Here is a 17,698-nt window from a genome sequence, read left to right as displayed (position 1 = left end):
TCAGCTTTCTTACATCGGTTCTTCTTTCACTGAAACAACTCATATTATCTCACCAGCGAAGGGACGGATGATGTTCGGCTCAGCCCCATGGTGCGAAGAATGACCGAGGTAATCATGACCGCAAGGTGGAAGCCGGCTTTCACTCTAAGACTCTTCGACATCCACCGGAATCGGCAATCAATCTCACCAGAACACTCGTTGATTCTCCCCCCTTTCTCACTCTCGGTCTCACCCTTTCTCTCTCTTCGGTTCTTGCCCTGACTCTCCGAATCGGTTCTGAATCTCGCAGATCTCTCTTAAGAAAAACGAACCGCCTCAAAACTCATTTACGATTATAACAAAACCAACAACCTGGGGGTTTAGGGTAAAATGAATTTGGACAAACGGATTGGGTTAGAATTAAATAGTTGGGCCGATCCGGTAGGCGAGGCTACGGAGTAGGCCAACTAATTTTTATTTTCGAGGAACTTGTCGAATTAGGCCTCGAACGGATTAAAATTCTTAACACACGGTAATATTAGCGACAACACATCATTTATATTAATATAATACAAACAAAACACATAAATTAACAATATATGCAACAGTTGATTTCAGCATATGACATACACTTGTACATCACACGTGTAATTATAAACAAACAATACGTGTTATTTTTAATAAAACTTGTGATATTTTTATATTTTATAGATACTGATTCGATTCTAATTCTTTCAAATCAGCACTGTAACCGTCCCGTAAAATATAAAATTGTTTTTATTAGTTAAGGGAACAATTATAGTTTGATATATTTTATTATATATTGTATTAATACATTTTGCTTAGTAAAATCAATTATAATAAATGGTAAATTGTTTTCTAATCTTCTACATTATCCTTAGGGTGTGTTTGTTTGGGAGTTTGGATTTTGAGTTGGGATTTGAATTGTAAAAATTTTGAATTTGAATAGTTGTATGATGTGATATAAATAGACGTTGATGTGATGTTTTGAATGCAAAATTGATTTTTAGTATAATATAAAAAATAGAAAATAGATATTTAATTTTATATTTTTTAGAGAGAAAAAACTGAGATGAATAGTTTATTTAAAATCTAATAATAAAAAAAACACAATAATACAATTTAACTCTATATGAAAATTGTCTTCCAATTATTATTATTATTATTTAAAAAAAAAAAATCCTCAAGCACCAGAATTAACAGGCTGGACAGATGTGGGTCATCGGAGCTGACGTGGCGTTTATCGGTTCAAGTTATCAACGACACGTAACGACACGTGTCCTATTTTATTTATTTATTTATTTACAACTAAAATTCTATTTTGACCAAAAGTCAAAATCAAGCAAAAGAACCCTCCTCCTTCTCGTACCATCTCTACTCGAAGAGATTTCCTTCTATTTTTAGGGTGGGGAGAAAAAATTCGCTCCAACCCACCATGTAACTTTTTTTTTTTTTTTTTTTAATTTTAATATAATTATCTATTTATTTATATAATTATCTTTTTTTAATATTATTTATTTATTTATGTAGTTATCTATTTTTTTATATTTATTTAATTTTTAATTTTTTAAATATCATCGACAAAATAAAATTTTGTATTAATTTTTTTATTTTGTTTATATTTTATATTTTATTTATTTTATTTTGTTTTAAACTTTTATTTTATATATTTTATTTTATTTTATTTTATTTTATTTTTGTTACTTTTAATTTTATTATTTTTTTATTATAATTTTGTAATTAATATTTATAGTAAATTATTTATTTATTTAATATTTATTAAAATTTATAATTAATTGATTACGGTAAAATAATTATAAATTATATATATTAAATTTAAAATATTATAATATTTATAAATAAAAAATAACATTAATTATAAAAAATATCATAATATTAAATAAAAGATAAATTTAAATATACAATATAAAATTATGCGTACAATATTATTCAAAATTACTTAAATAAACTTAGAAATATAATATTGAATTAAACATGCAATATCTATTGCTCATCTATATTGTTTGGATTCTCATCCAAATCATTGAAATATTGGCTAAAATTCCACGGAGCATCTTCCGGTGAATTTCGCATCCTTTTGTGCATAATTTTAATAAATATAATTTTTTGGTATAATATTTAAAATATTAATTAAAAATATTATTATAATTTAAATGTATAAAAATAATAAAATATTAAATTTTATTTATAATTTTAAAAATTATATAAAATAAAATATAAAGAGAATATTTTTTAACTCTACAAAAATAGAGTGTGTGATTGAAGAAGAGACCCTACAACAAAAATAGAGGGTATGGTTGAAGATTGGTTCCTGTAACAAACCGTGCAAAAATGGTGAAATGTATTGTACACCATACGAAAATAGTGTTATGGGTTGGAGATGGTCTCGATGGTCGCTACATTCACCGCCATGGATTCCGACGATAGCGCCGGAAAGACAAGCCGGCACCACGAACAAAAAACTCCGGCAGCAACCTCCTCGCAGTAGCCACAACTTCCGATTCAATTCCTCATCCTCTTCCTACTTCGATCAATAAATTAAATAATCCCCAAAATTCCAACAAAAAAATTAAACAATCCCAGGTCGACCCTCCACAGGTCGCCGGCGCCGGCGCAACCCTATTCTTCATTTTTTTTGTCGAACCAGTCGAGAATCAGCAGGTTCGGTTTCCTCGCGCGCAATTTGTTAAACAAAATCGAGATTAAGCAATAGGAGGAGGATTTTTCCGATGTGCTGCGATGCGGCGGCGATCTGCGCCGGTGACCCCAATTGGCGCCCTTAGGGCACAATTCGCGTAGCCGACGGTGAATTTTGGGGGCTCCAGCGGCGGCGCCGCCGCGGCCTTGGGTTCTCTCTTCTTGTTTGATATTGCATTTCGGTCAAATTGGACCAAATTGTAAATATTAAAATTATAATTTAGTCTAATTGGATAAAAAATTAAAATAGAATTTTAATTGTAAATAAAAAAATATATTACACGTGTCGCCATATGTGACAAGTCGAACAAGTAAGCGCCACATCAGCTCCAACAAGCTGTGTATGGGCCAGCCTGTCGGTTCCCTTGTCGAAAAACTTTTTCTGTTAAAACTTTTTAGGGTGTGTTTGTTGTGAGTTTTGGATTTAGGTTTTGGATTTTTGAATGGTTGAAAATTGAATTTGAATAATTTTTTATATAATATAAATAGATGATGATGTAATATTTTAAATCAAAATAAATTTGTATTATAATATAAGAAAAATATTAATTTATTTGATATTTTCTTTTTAAAAATAATTTGAATACTAAAAACAATATAAAATCCATAAAAAATAAAAACCTTAATTTTCAAAACAATTTTTATATAAAATTAAATGCTATGTTTACTTGTGCGTGCTTGAAAATTGAATAATAAATTTAATAATAAGAATTATATTCTCTGCATCCAAATTTTCTTGTTACCATAAACAAGTAAATTTAGGAAATGTATGATTAGTAAATAACTAAAAATATATTAGTAAAATTAATTTCAATATAATAATAATTATTATAAATTAAAATTAAAATAACTAATTAATCTAATAAAAATTTAAAAAAATTATAAATTATAAAATTTAAAATACGATTAAAATATAAAATATTTTTCAGAAAAAAAAACATAATATATAGAATAAACAAAAATGAAAAATATGACATGATAAATGCAAACAAATATAATGAGCTAATTTCTATCTAAATAAATATAGCATCAACAAATCCCGTAAGGGATGACCTAAGAATATGAAGTTGGACTTGTGACGTATCATTGATTAGGTTTACATTTTGTGTGCTTTATTATTATTATTATTATTATTTTATTAAATAAAAAAAAAATTTAAACTTATGACCTCAATATTAATATGAACAATAGTGTAAATTTATCTATTTCTAAAGGAATAGAATTAAATTGTTAAAAATATTATGGTACGTTTTTTTGTATTTTGGTTTAGTTTGATTTTTATTTTTTAAATATAGAGAATTTTGTGTAGATAACATAAGAATATATATAGTATATTAACTTTTTTAGTAAAATATATTAATTTTTTTTTAAAAAAAGAAACAAACCATCATATAAAACATTTTGCAATTTTGTGACTAATATTTATCTATTATTTAATCTTTTAATTGTTAAGAATACCATTATTTTCATATAAAACATTTACACGTTTAGTAACTATTTTATTCAAAAATAAAATCTATAATAATAATAATAATAATAAATATATTTCTCTTTTGCCTATGATAAAAAAGATAAATTACTATTTTTTCACATAAATTTATGGAAGTTAAAGAAAAAATTTAAAATTATATCCCCTAGTTAAAATTATTATACTTAAGGGTGAAAAAAATATAAAATTATTAAAATATTGTGTATACATTATTACCGAAATATATTTAGCAAAAATATTAAAATTTTAGTATACTGAAAAATTTGATATAGTACCAAACTTTTTATAGTAATAGTATATAATTTGATAATTTTGGTATATATAATATTTTTGATATGCCATATGTCATTTTGTTGGTACTCGGTGTATCAATATATACATATAATTCAGTATACTTATATAAATTATTATTTTATTTTTTAAAATAATTATAAAATTATTTTAAATTTAGATATTCTGATGCTAGCAATATATATCAATACTGTACAAATAATTCAATATGGTGTACCACAAGAACTAATTGAAGTGTTTATTGATTACTGTGTTTTTAAATTATTAATTTATATATTATATATATTTTGAATAAATGATAAATTCATTATATTTTATATACATATTTCATGTTGAATTTCTTTGTTTTTGTAAGGGTTTGCTTTGTATTTTGATTCGAAAGAATATATATTTTTTTTTATATGAAATATATGAAATTATATATGATAATATAAAAATAATAAATATACTCAATTTTGTAAAAAATTGGGTAAAATAACAAAAATGTCTTTGTTAAATGCAATTTTATTGTCTGTATCTATACTAAAAGAGTCTACTTTTATACAAAATATCTTACTTCCTTTGTGTTTTAAACATGTGCTTATTTTTTTATGTTTATTTATCTCCATTTCTTTTAAAAGTAAAAAATTATATATATATATATATAATAACCATTTTACTAAAAAATTATATATATATAAATATGTAATAACCATTTTACTAAAAAATAACAAAATTTAAAATGCTAAAAACACGCACCATTAAATAATTTTCTTTTAAAAAAAATTATATTTCTTTACTATAATTTTTTCAAATTATAATAAATTTTTTTTTTTACAAAATATCCCATCAAACATTATTTTCGTATTAAATTTAAACCATTTTTTTTAAAAAAAAAACACACCCAAAATTACTCCCTCTTACATATATACATGTATAATATATATATATATATATATTTAACTTGCCAAATAAAAAAATATATATATTTATAAGCGGTGTGTTTGTGGGCCGGGCCGGGCCGAAGCCTGTCTGACGCGGTGCCTTTTGGCACTATAAATTTATTTGAAGGCATGTGTCTGTTCTTTCCAAGAGGCGTGAATTTTGCCGCAATGGAGAAACCCTCGTCGGAGAATGACTCCTCAGGAGCTTGCACTTCCGGATCATACGCGGCGGAGGAACAGGCGGTCAAGGATCAGCTGAACTACATGGAGGACGAGGAGGAGCTTCAGGCCCTTGCTCGGAGCCATGGCGATTCTGACGAGAAGGATTATGAGATAACCGATGCTGCTGGTGCTGTGGAAGAGGTCGAAAATGAGGTTTGCTTCTGTGGACTTAGGGCTTCTATTTTAGTTGAAATCTCTTTGGTTTCCGCCCTCCGATTTTTACGCCTTTTGGTTCTGCCATCTTTGTAGTGTCTAGATACAATTCGAAGTCTGCATGTGTTGTTGTATTTTGATTTGTGACGCTGATCGCGTGATCATGACTTTGATTTAGCAATGTATTGAACTTGTTCGGTGAAGCGTAACACAATTGGGGGTTTGGGTCGATGTATTGCGGCTCGGTTAGATTTGTATTCGGCGTGATTGCCATTTCTTGTTGCTGTTGTTGTTGTTGTTGTTGTTGGTAATTTAATTAATTTATTTTTTATTTTTTATTTTTTTGAAATGGAGAATGATCGGAATGGGATTCCTGCATTTGATTATTATAGCATTTTATTTCTTAAACGTATGCTGAAGTTTATGGCTTTATCTGTGATTCAAGGTAAGGGCCTAAATTGTTGCAAATATATATTTAGTATGTTGACTGTTGAGTGACTTGGAAATGGAGCAGAGACACTTTAATGTGCCTCTCAGTTGTCTTCTGTAAATTTTAGAAATATATCAAGAGGTGGATTTTCATTCTTCCATCGTCCATGCATTAATAATATGGAGTTTTAAATATTTAGGCTAATTACATATTTGAAAATAGAGCAACTACTACATAAGTCTAAAAGATCATTATATTTTGGTTTCAATTGTATTGGGATTCTAAGCCACATTACATGCCTGAATGGTTTTTACTGGTGTTGTACTATTCTGCAGGAAGATGATGAAAATGCAGATGAAGTATCTAAACGCGAACGAGCTAGGCTAAGAGAAATGCAGAGAGTAAAGAAGCAAAAACTACAAGAAATACTCGAGGCACAAAATGCTGCTGTCGATGCTGACATGGTATGTTATCATACATTGTTGTTACTTGCTCCAGAAGTTAATCTTCTGTCTACTCTAATTTAACGTTGGCACTGCTTTATCTTGAATAGAAGAGTGGAAAGGGCCGCCTCAACTATCTCTTGAAGCAGACAGAGTTATTTGCACATTTTGCCAAGGCTGGTCAGTCTTCGCAACATAAAAAGGCGAAAGGAAGGTGAGGTTTCTAAGTTTTCTTGGTTAGTTTGCCCAAGACTCCATGGTGGCTGCATAACTTGAACTTTTCAGTGGGTTTTCATCATAATGATGTTGTGGATTACTTGGATAATTTGACGTCATATATAGCTCAACAACTATGGTATGTGTCCTTGGATTTACATTATGATCATAACAAAACCAAGTTTTGCTGTTGTATTTGCTGAAGTAGAATAGACATTTTAAGGAAGTGCATGCTATCTTTGACGGATCTATGTATTTGGTAGGCATGTTTTATGTTTAAAAATTCAGTTGTATTAATGCTAATTTGTCGTGTTCTGTTGTCTTTTCTTCTTTTGGAAAGCCGTTTGTTACTTACTATGCCTACACTTTAACTGGCTTTCAAATTTCTAATCTAACAATTTATTAGTTGTCGGTGAGCCTTTTTAATCTTTTCTCCGTTGACCATTCACTTTAATTTGTGCTGGGGGTTTAGCATTTAATAGCTCTTACCACGCTGTAGGCCTAGATAAAAATATTTACTTCACACAACAAAAAGAATGCCGATCTAAGCCAAATCAAATCAATGCTAAGGTGTATTTTATTGTTCTTGTGCTCTCCTAGATGAACTTATTTGGTGGAAATCCATCAAGACTAATTTGAAATATGATCTAAAACTTATTAGTATCAAATAATTAGAATCTGCTTGCTTTTGCTATTAATGTTGCAATCCTCTCCTAATAAATTATTCTTAGACCTTGTTGGGTCATCAAATTGTTACCATTTCTGCGCTTGAAATTTGTTTCTTTATTACGGCGGCATATTCCACTTCCAGATTTAGTAGCGGTGGTAGCCTCTGAAAGTGTCTGAGCATCGCGACTATGAATTTGGTTCATAATTAAGAAGTTAAACAAGTGCATGAAGAAATTCAAAGTCAATGAATTGTGATTGCTGCAGAAACTCTAGGGAACTAGGCAGAAATCTATGAGAGTATTATGTCATAGTTATAGTTAAATGGGGCAGAATGGAAAGTCTGTGGAGAATGCTACGAAGCAAAAGCAATCTGAGATAGAAGTCGATAGAAGTCAAAGGGGATTGGAAAAGCATGGTTATACTAGATTAAATAGAGGGTGACTCAATTGGCGATTCCTAACTTACTGAAATATGTTATTTGTTGCCACTATGTCCATCTTCTATTAAATGAATTGGTCTTATGTGGAGCCTGTCATCAGGTCACCAACTTCCTTGACCTTCCGGCACTGGGCAGGCGTCAGCCCCCATACATGGTCTTACGACTTTGCGGGATACGACTTTTATTTGAAGGAATCGAAACCTAATCTAATACCCTTTGTATGTCTTTCTGTATGTTGCAGAGGTCGCCATGCCTCGAAGTTAACTGAAGAGGAAGAAGATGAAGAATATCTCAGAGAGGAGGAAGATGGCCTTTCTGGCGCTGGAAATACGAGGCTAGTGGCACAACCATCTTGTAAGAAGATTTTTACTGCACTTTTGCTATTTTGACTACATTCTCATTCATTTGTTTCATTAAGATGATTTAGGTTGATAATTTTATTAGTTTCACTGATTGGTCATATGCATAATATTAAATTCCTACATACATGGTATTTTGCATTTTAAAAAAGAATTTTTTTCATTGAGTAGACCATTGCAACTTAATCATGTTTTACTCTAGAAGCTATATTTTGTAATATAGTTAATTTTATTACTCGACTTTTACCTTTCAGGTATTCAGGGCAAAATGAGGGATTACCAACTTGCTGGCTTAAACTGGTTGATACGCCTTTATGAGAATGGCATTAATGGAATACTTGCTGATGAAATGGTGAGGAAATAAACTATCACTCAGGTCCTTTTATTTCATAATATGAATATTATTGACATTTTATGCTGTTTTAAATTTAGGGGCTTGGTAAAACATTGCAAACCATATCCCTACTGGGCTACTTGCATGAATTTAGAGGAATCACTGGCCCTCACATGGTTGTTACACCTAAATCCACACTTGGAAATTGGATGAAGGAGATCAAAAGGTTTTGTCCTATTTTGCGCGCTGTAAAGTTTCTTGGAACTCCTGATGAGAGAGTAAGCCTGCACTACAATTGTGATATTGCTCATCCAAGCTTCTGTTGTCAATCTGTTTATAAGATCTTGTTATTCTTTTATATTTTCCAGAGTTATATACGCGAAGAATTACTTGTTCCTGGCAAGTTTGATGTTTGTGTGACAAGTTTTGAAATGGTCATTAAGGAAAAGGCTGCCTTGCGCCGGTTTAGCTGGCGTTATATCATTATTGATGAGGCGCATCGAATCAAGAACGAAAACTCCCTTCTGTCTAAAACGATGAGGCTATACAAAACTAATTTCAGGCTTTTAATAACTGGAACACCACTGCAGGTATTGTTTCAGTGATATTCTCTATTATGAGCCTTTGTTGGTGTGTAATTATAACTGTGCTTCTGAGTATTTTGTTGATTATACACTGCTTTTCTTAATTTTCCAAGAGGAGCATATCTATTTTTGTTTTGTCATCTTCTTTGTGGTTTGATATATTCTTGTAACATCCATACTCTCTTGGAACCATGATTACCTTTACTGGAAGCTTCAGTTTGAGATCTTTGAGGTATCAATATCCTGAAGGATTTGGGTATATTATTGCAATAATGGTGCTGTGTGCTTTCAAGTTTTCATTTTTTAGTTCTTGATGGTTAAATTCATGGATTTCTAATTCTACCTATGGATAGTTCCCCAAGTCATTCTTATATGTTTTCTATCCCGAAGGATTTGAAAATATTATGGAAATATTGTTGCTGTGTGCTTTTAAGTTTTCCTTTCTTTAGTTCTTACGGTTTAGATTCATGGATCTCTACCAATGGATAGTTCCCCAAATCATTCTTATATGTTCTGAAAGAAATGCTGCATTGCTTTTTTCTATCCATTTAAAGGTTATATCTGCCATGTAATGGCATGGTATGATTTGTGGCTTTAATAATTATATGACATTTATTTTCCTTGTGTATATATGCTTATTGATTATGTTTTTGATGTGGTTCATTTTGCAGAATAATCTCCATGAACTATGGTCTCTACTTAACTTTTTGCTCCCAGAGATATTTAGTTCTGCTGAAACTTTTGACGAATGGTTTCAAATCTCTGGTGAAAGTGATCAGCAGGAAGTTGTCCAGCAACTTCATAAGGTATACACTGCTATCTTTCCAAGTTGCATTATTCTATTGGTAAAAAAGTTATTCTCAATTGAGTAGATAATCTTTTTCCCAAGTTTGAACTGATTTATATACTTAGAAATTGGAAGTTAAAACTCTGTGCTGAAGAGCTGATTGTAGAGAATGTATTAAAATTCTGCGTTTGCCTTGTGGGAGAAAAAGATTCTAAGGCACCAGAAAAGAAATCCTAGTTCGTATATCTACTCACTTTTTTACTTCAGTTTTCTCTAATTGGATTTATTCTTATTTTGGTTATGTCAACCAGGTTCTTCGTCCATTCCTTCTCCGAAGATTGAAGTCTGATGTGGAGAAAGGTTTACCCCCTAAGAAGGAGACTATACTCAAAGTTGGTATGTCCCAAATGCAAAGGCATTACTACAGGGCTCTGCTTCAAAAAGATCTTGAGGTTGTCAATGCTGGGGGAGAACGTAAACGTCTCCTCAATATAGCAATGCAATTGCGGAAATGTTGTAACCACCCGTATTTATTTCAAGGCGCTGAACCTGGTCCGCCTTACACTTCTGGAGAACACCTAATAGAAAATTCTGGTATTTTCTTGACCTCTTTACTTTTACAACTGCTGCATACTTATTTTATCCTTACCCCCTACAAAACATGATGTGAATGGCAGGCAAGATGGTTCTTCTTGACAAGTTGCTTACAAAACTAAAAGAACGTGGTTCCAGAGTTTTGATATTTTCTCAGGTTAGTTAATTTATATTTGTTATCTTCTATTTTTCCAGAGTACCTATTCTTTACTAATTCTGGATTAGTTATGCCAATCCTTTCATAATATCTTTTGTGATTGTATGAATAGATGACAAGGTTGCTGGACATTCTGGAAGACTACTTGGTGTACCGTGACCATCAGTATTGCAGAATTGATGGAAATTCTGGCGGGGAGGATCGAGATGCTTCTATTGAAGACTTCAACAAACCAGAAAGTGATAAATTTGTCTTTCTACTATCAACCAGAGCTGGTGGTCTTGGTATCAATCTTGCTACTGCAGATGTTGTCATTCTTTATGACAGCGACTGGTAAGCCCTTGTGTTTGTGACACCGCAACCATTCAGCTGAAAACAGCATCTGACTTGGAATCATTTGCAGGAATCCACAAGTAGATTTACAGGCCCAGGACCGCGCTCACAGAATTGGCCAGAAAAAGGAAGTCCAAGTTTTCCGGTTCTGCACTGAGGTTTGTCTAGTTAGGAAGGGATTAGAATCCTCATCGGTGGTTCCTAGTGCTAATATATGTTAAAAAAAATTATCTTTGTACAGTATACTATCGAGGAAAAAGTAATTGAAAGGGCCTATAAAAAGCTTGCTCTAGATGCTTTAGTTATTCAGCAGGGGCGACTAGCTGAACAAAAAAGTAAGAATTTTGTTTTCCTGTATTGTTTTCCTTACGGTCTATATAACAACTGTCAATGGAAAATTTTGATATGTCTATGTCATGCAGCCGTGAACAAGGATGAACTGCTGCAAATGGTGAGATTTGGCGCCGAAATGGTTTTCAGTTCGAAAGATAGCACAATAACAGATGAAGATATAGATAGAATTATTGCAAAGGGAGAAGAGGCGACTGCTGAACTTGATGCCAAGATGAAAAAGTTTACAGAGGATGCTATCAAATTTAAAATGGATGAAAGTATGCTTCACTCGCTGATAACCTTATTTGCGAAGATGTTTATTTGTTAATATTCTTGCATTATTTCTCTTTTTGTGTAATTATGCTTCTTGGCCTTTTGCAGCTGCTGACCTGTATGACTTTGATGATGCCAAGGTAAAGTAATTGAACTTATGGCTGATTCATGTGACTTCTTTATCTTATTCTTACTATGGTTGTTAATTTTTATTATATATATATATATTCTAATCAATTTATTTTAATTATTTGTTGTTTGTAAAGAATGAAAACAAGTTCGACCTCAAGAAAATTGTAAGTGAAAATTGGATTGAACCCCCCAAAAGAGAAAGGAAACGCAAGTATGTATTTAAAAAGTTGAAACGTCTACTGACTTATCATTATTAGCTGGTGGGCTTGTAACTAACGTTTTGGTTTTCGATGCGCATTCAGTTACTCTGAATCAGAGTATTTCAAGCAGACATCACGCCAAAGTGCTCCTGCAAAGCCCAAAGAGCCTCGACATGCCGGCCTGCCACAGCTGTAAGCATTTATTCATTTTCCGAATATACCTTTTATAAATATGAGTACCTCCATCAGTCCATCTTATTGCATTTTACCTTGAGTTCCTCAGCATGTTTCCGATGTAATCGTTTTCAATATCGGTTTTGAATATTTCTTTTTATACTTACGAGTACCTTCATCCTAATGTGTTTTTATCTTCTACCAGGTATGATTTTCAGTTCTTCAACAGAAAGCGTCTCAATGAGTTGCACCTAAAAGAAGTCGACTACCTTATGGTGTGTCTAGCCTTACCCTTTCGATTTCTTTCAGATCTGCATTTTGGGTATCTTTCTTATTTTGTTCTTGTTTCTTTTTCGCTGCACGACAGGGAAAAAGTAAAATCCAAGCGAAGGATTCCGATGATGAATCTGAAGGTATGTATATACTTACACTTAAATCGAAGGCACTTTCTTTCTCTAGATTCTCTGATACACTGTTGTCCTTCCAGATGCGAGAGATGCCTTGACGGCCGAGGAACGGGAGGAGAGAGATCAACTGTTGCAAGAAGTATATTTATATATCCTTTAATCCGATTTGGTATTTTTGCCGTAGTTAGCTTCATCTGACAATTTCTGCGCGCAGGGTTTTGGTTCGTGGACCCGAAAAGACTTTCAGTCATTCATCAAGGGCTGTGAAAAATATGGTTGGAATGATGTGGAGGGGATTGCTGATGAAATGGAAGTTAAAACAGAGGAAGAGGTGGAACGATATTTACAAGTTTTCAAGGAAAGATATAAAGAATTGAGCGGTAAGCGTTAGCTTCTTACATGAAATTTATCGTTCTCCAATGATTGAGATTTATTTTGGCGACAAATTCATTTCTATATTGATATTTATTTGGGCGATTCCACAGAGTATGATAAGATCATCAAGAGCATTGAGAAAGGAGAGGCTAGGCTTGCTCGCAGAGACGAGATCATGAAAACGATTGAGAAAAAGATCAATCGCTACGAGAACCCCTGGCTGGAATTAAAGATCCCGTACGGCCAAAACAAAGTGAAGCTATACAATGAAGAGTGCGACCGTTTTATGGTAAAAACTCCTCTTTTTTTTAGATGCGCAAACATTATAGTAGCTGTTCTTCGTGCTATTGTCACAATGTGTTTGTATTCCATCTCAGATCTGTATGATCCACAAAGTTGGCTACGGTAACTGGAATGAGCTCAAGTATGCCTTCCGCGAGTCGCCAATTTTCAGATTTGATTGGTTTGTGAGGTCGCGGACTCCTCAAGAACTTGCAAAGAGATGCGACACTCTTATCCGACTGATTGAAAAGGAGAACCAAGAATTAGATGAGAGTGAAAGACCAACTCAGAAAGATAAAAACCTCGGAAAGGTAGATTATCTTCTTTAAAGCTTAGTTTAGTTATTTTTACAATGCTCTCTGTTTCGGTCAAATGTGCCAATTTTTTTACTCGATTGTTGTTATTTTTTACTGCGACAGAGTGTTGCTGCTGGTTCATCTAGGCGAGGCGGTGGTGGACAGGATACTGAGAGCCCCCCTCCGGGGCAGAGGAAGAGGAAGCAATCATTCGATGACAGCAGCAGCGTGCAAATCGATTGAGCTTCGACTCTGAGGTATGCCGAGGCTTGACCCCTACCCCTACCCCTATCCCTACCTGCACCCCTCTTACATGCATGGTGTTTATTAATCGGAACTCTGTCTTGTTGTTATGTTATGTTGCTCAAACTTTGGTTGTGTTATGTTATGTTATGTTGTTGTGTAATAGACACAAACAAACATGTTGTTAATTTATAATATGAATGAATGTGACAATGGCTCTATATAAGTTTTTATGTGAAATTTCTGCTTCGATTTATTGCTTTTGATGTGTTGTGTAGGCTCGTTTCTCCTCTCGTATGTGTGTATAGATATTTATGTGTATCTATATACATATACATGTATATATATATTTATGTGTGTATCTCTACACACATATGAGAGGGGGGCACAGTAGGGAGGGGTGTGTATCTATATACATACGTGAGAGGAGACATATACACATATGGGAGGGGGCACGATAGGGGAGGGGGGACATCGGAGTAGGATGAGTTTAGTGAATATATGTTGTGTTATATATTTTTTATTTTTAATTGTTTTGTATTAGTATATTTATTGTGATGATATACAATGTGTATATTTGTGAGATTTAATTTTATGTTTTATTATTTCAATTTTTTTTTCTGAAAATATTAGACCGAACATTTACTTTTTATTTATTATATTATATTAAAAATTAAATTTTATATTTAAAATATTACGACAATACATATTTATATGATATTAAATAATTATTTTAATTTAAAATTTTACTATTCAAAATGAGTATGTTTGTTAGCATGTTTCTGGCATTTGGTCACTTACTATTTAATGTGTCAGTCAGCGCACGCTGAGCTGTCACTTATCAAATATAGTTGTTTGTAATTATTATAATATCAAATGTGTTTTGTTTGAGGAATTTTGAGTTTTTTTTTTTTTTTTTTTAAATATCAATTCAAATCTCTCTCTATTTATTTTTGTATTATCTTAAAATTAATTTTGGTATTCAAAATACTAAATTAATGTTTGTTACTATTATAATCTATCTCTATTCAAGGTTTAAATTTACTATTTAAAGTTCAATTAAAATCACCACAAACTAAAAATTCTTTTCAAATAAAATCAAGACATAACTATTAAATCTTTTGTGGGAGTTTAGGTAGAATGTGATTTTATATGAACGTGATAATATATATATATATATATATATAAAATAATATTTTGTACTATAATGTTAATTTTTTAATGAGAGAATAAAATATATTATATATATTTGTTTTGAAGAAATTTAACAAAACTTTATTATTTATTTATTTTTTTTAAAATATTAAATCAAAATACTTATTTTTTATTTTTAATATTATTATTAAAAAATAATTTTACATTCAAAATTTGTATATATAACTATTTATATTACATAATTTTATTATTTCGATTTAAATTTTTTATTATTCAAACTTAATATCCAAATATTCAAACAAATTGAGAATCATATTAAAAAAAAAAAAAAAAAAAAAGTAAACAAACCCTGATTTTATTATGTAAATAGATTTTTATTTTTTTTTATTACGTGAGAATCCGCGGTCGTTACCCGAAAGTGTGCTGTGGGTAAATCCTCGGCCGAACCGATCATAAATCCAACCCCTACACCACCAGACCATCTCTTACGGGACATTATGTAAATAGATTTTGATATTACATTTTATGATATAAAATAATATACTCTATATTTTTATTTATTTAAAATAAAAAACAAAACATACACCGCCTAAATTTGCAAGCAAAGAGAGATTTGGTACGTAAACATCATCACATTACATGTGACTGACGTATGGTACCAAACCATGCTATTTTTAGAGCTCACTTTCACCGCTTGGTTTGAATCCAAAAGGAGCTTTTGCCGATAATTACATCATAAATAATAATATTATTAAAAATAAAAAATAAATGAGCAGTACCAACTTTATAGTTAAATGGCCGTTCTTGATATTTAATATAGTCTGCAAGATGAAATAGAAGACTAATAAAAGCATTTAATATTACTATTTTTTTTTTTTTAAAAAAACTATATATACTTTCACCATTTCCGTGTATTTATTCGTCTATTTTTTATAAATAAATTTTAAAATATTAATATTTTATATTATGCAATACAAGGTGGGTTTGTTTTGGGAACTTGGATTTTGAGTTGAGATTTGAATAGTAAAAATTTTGAATTTGAATAGTTGTACGATGTGATATAAATAGGTGTTAATGTGATATTTTGAATGTAAAATTAATTTTTAGTATAATATAAAAAATAAAAAATAAGTGTTTTGATTTGATTTTTTGAAAAAAAAAATGGGATGAATAGTAAATTTAAAATTCAATTTCCCGAACAAACACACTCTAAACAGATGAACCAACAATAACATTCCTAGATTTTCTACACTTCCTCCGAGATAATTCTATTATTTTTTTTAATTACGAATCAGCTGCTAATCCAAATCAAATCAATAAGGTATTGTGTTATAGGAATGACCAATATTATATGTATTTAACATATTTATAATTCCAATATGTATTCTATATTACTCATTATATATTATCTTATAATACAACATACTCAGATATTTATAAATATATATTGGTCACCCCATATGCGTGTTGATCCGGTTAAATCAACATCATACTAACTTGGCTGGATCGATCTGCAGCCTTCCTTTTGTTATTTGCCAAACTTACGCATAATTTAGATATAATAAATAATTATATTTACTTTAACACTTTTATTATTTATAACTTAACAAAATAACAAAATTTTCACCATTTTGTTTTTGTTTTTTTAATTTTTTTTTTAAATTATCTCATTTTTTTATTATCTTTTTAATAAATTTTTCACCAACATTCAAAAGTTCAAACTATGCTATGAAATGAGGGAGTATATTTTACACTCATTCTGGCCTAAAAAATAATAACATTACTTTTTAAATTTTTAATTGTGCAATAACCTCACACATAATTAGTTGATATTAAAATTTTATCTACTCATAATTTTATTGTAATTATTTTAATAAATAATAAAAGTTTTCACTTTTTTTTTTCCCAAATCAATGACATTGTTAATAATTTATAATTTTTTTAATTTAAATTAAATTATTTAGTTAATTTTAATATATAATTATTTATATTATATAATAATTATTTTTACTAATACAATTCCTAAATATTTATTTATTATACTTCTTTTAAAATCTCGTGTTTACGTAATATGAATAATTTTCATAGAATAATAAAAGTATAATAGAAAAAGCGTGAATCAGACAGTGACCAGTCAGAATATACAAATCATATAAAAACATATAACATATATTTTTGCATAACACATCAAAGTGTTATAAAATATATACGTTGAACTACAACATTAACATATATTATAACTATTGTATCATAGTATCTAATATAGATTTGATTGGGTTAGCATCACTAGGGATGTCAAATGGGGCGGATTAGCCCTGGACCCGCCCCGGATCCGACGGTCTTAATGGGGCGGGTTCGGGTCTAAAAAATTTGGTTTGGAGCAGGTTGTAGATTTTGAATTTTAGATTCGGCTGGGTTCGGGACAGATTACGGATTTTATTATAAACCCGCTCCACTCCAGACCGGAGTCGAACCCGGATATTTTAATAATTATTATAATTTATTTATATTTTTATACAATATAAACCATCACTACGAATTATTATCAATATTTTATTGTTCTTATTTTTAAAACTATAATATTTTGGTATTTTGACACATACTTTTTTTTACTATTAAATTATTTTAAAATTTTTTTATTTTATTCTTTTTTAAAAAAAAAAACGGGTTTATCGGATTAACCCCGA

The 17,698-nt window shown here is 30.6% G+C and overlaps 1 protein-coding gene across 1 annotated transcript; it reads left to right on the top strand.

The window, feature by feature from the left end:
- Window positions 1-5,573: 5,573 nt before the first annotated feature.
- LOC127266605 (ISWI chromatin-remodeling complex ATPase CHR11-like) lies at window positions 5,574-14,122 on the top strand. Its single transcript, XM_051296905.1, has 24 exons — window positions 5,574-5,796; window positions 6,562-6,690; window positions 6,780-6,883; window positions 8,235-8,347; window positions 8,607-8,704; window positions 8,785-8,964; window positions 9,055-9,276; window positions 9,942-10,076; window positions 10,369-10,651; window positions 10,735-10,808; window positions 10,921-11,141; window positions 11,212-11,299; window positions 11,383-11,476; window positions 11,564-11,752; window positions 11,856-11,887; window positions 12,014-12,090; window positions 12,182-12,271; window positions 12,459-12,528; window positions 12,621-12,666; window positions 12,741-12,799; window positions 12,875-13,040; window positions 13,146-13,324; window positions 13,413-13,628; window positions 13,737-14,122. The coding sequence occupies exons 1-24, from the start codon at window positions 5,590-5,592 to the stop codon at window positions 13,854-13,856; spliced, it is 3,192 nt and encodes a 1,063-aa protein (XP_051152862.1). The 5' UTR covers window positions 5,574-5,589; the 3' UTR covers window positions 13,857-14,122.
- The last annotated feature ends 3,576 nt before the right edge of the window (window positions 14,123-17,698 follow it).

This window comes from Andrographis paniculata, unplaced genomic scaffold (assembly GCF_009805555.1).
Source record: "Andrographis paniculata isolate CXL003 unplaced genomic scaffold, ASM980555v1 Contig76END, whole genome shotgun sequence".
NCBI classification, from domain to species: domain Eukaryota; kingdom Viridiplantae; phylum Streptophyta; class Magnoliopsida; order Lamiales; family Acanthaceae; genus Andrographis; species Andrographis paniculata.
Note: the sequence above shows the minus strand (reverse complement) of the source record. Positions and strands in the feature narration are given on the sequence as shown.

Excerpts from the sequence above, each read along its gene's own strand:
- LOC127266605 (XM_051296905.1), top strand. The coding sequence starts at position 5,590 with ATGGAGAAACCCTCGTCGGAGAATGACTCCTCAGGAGCTTGCACTTCC. Across the intron at positions 5,797-6,561 it reads TGGAAGAGGTCGAAAATGAG|GAAGATGATGAAAATGCAGA; the intron begins GTTTGCTTCTGT and ends ACTATTCTGCAG. Across the intron at positions 10,652-10,734 it reads ACACCTAATAGAAAATTCTG|GCAAGATGGTTCTTCTTGAC; the intron begins GTATTTTCTTGA and ends TGTGAATGGCAG.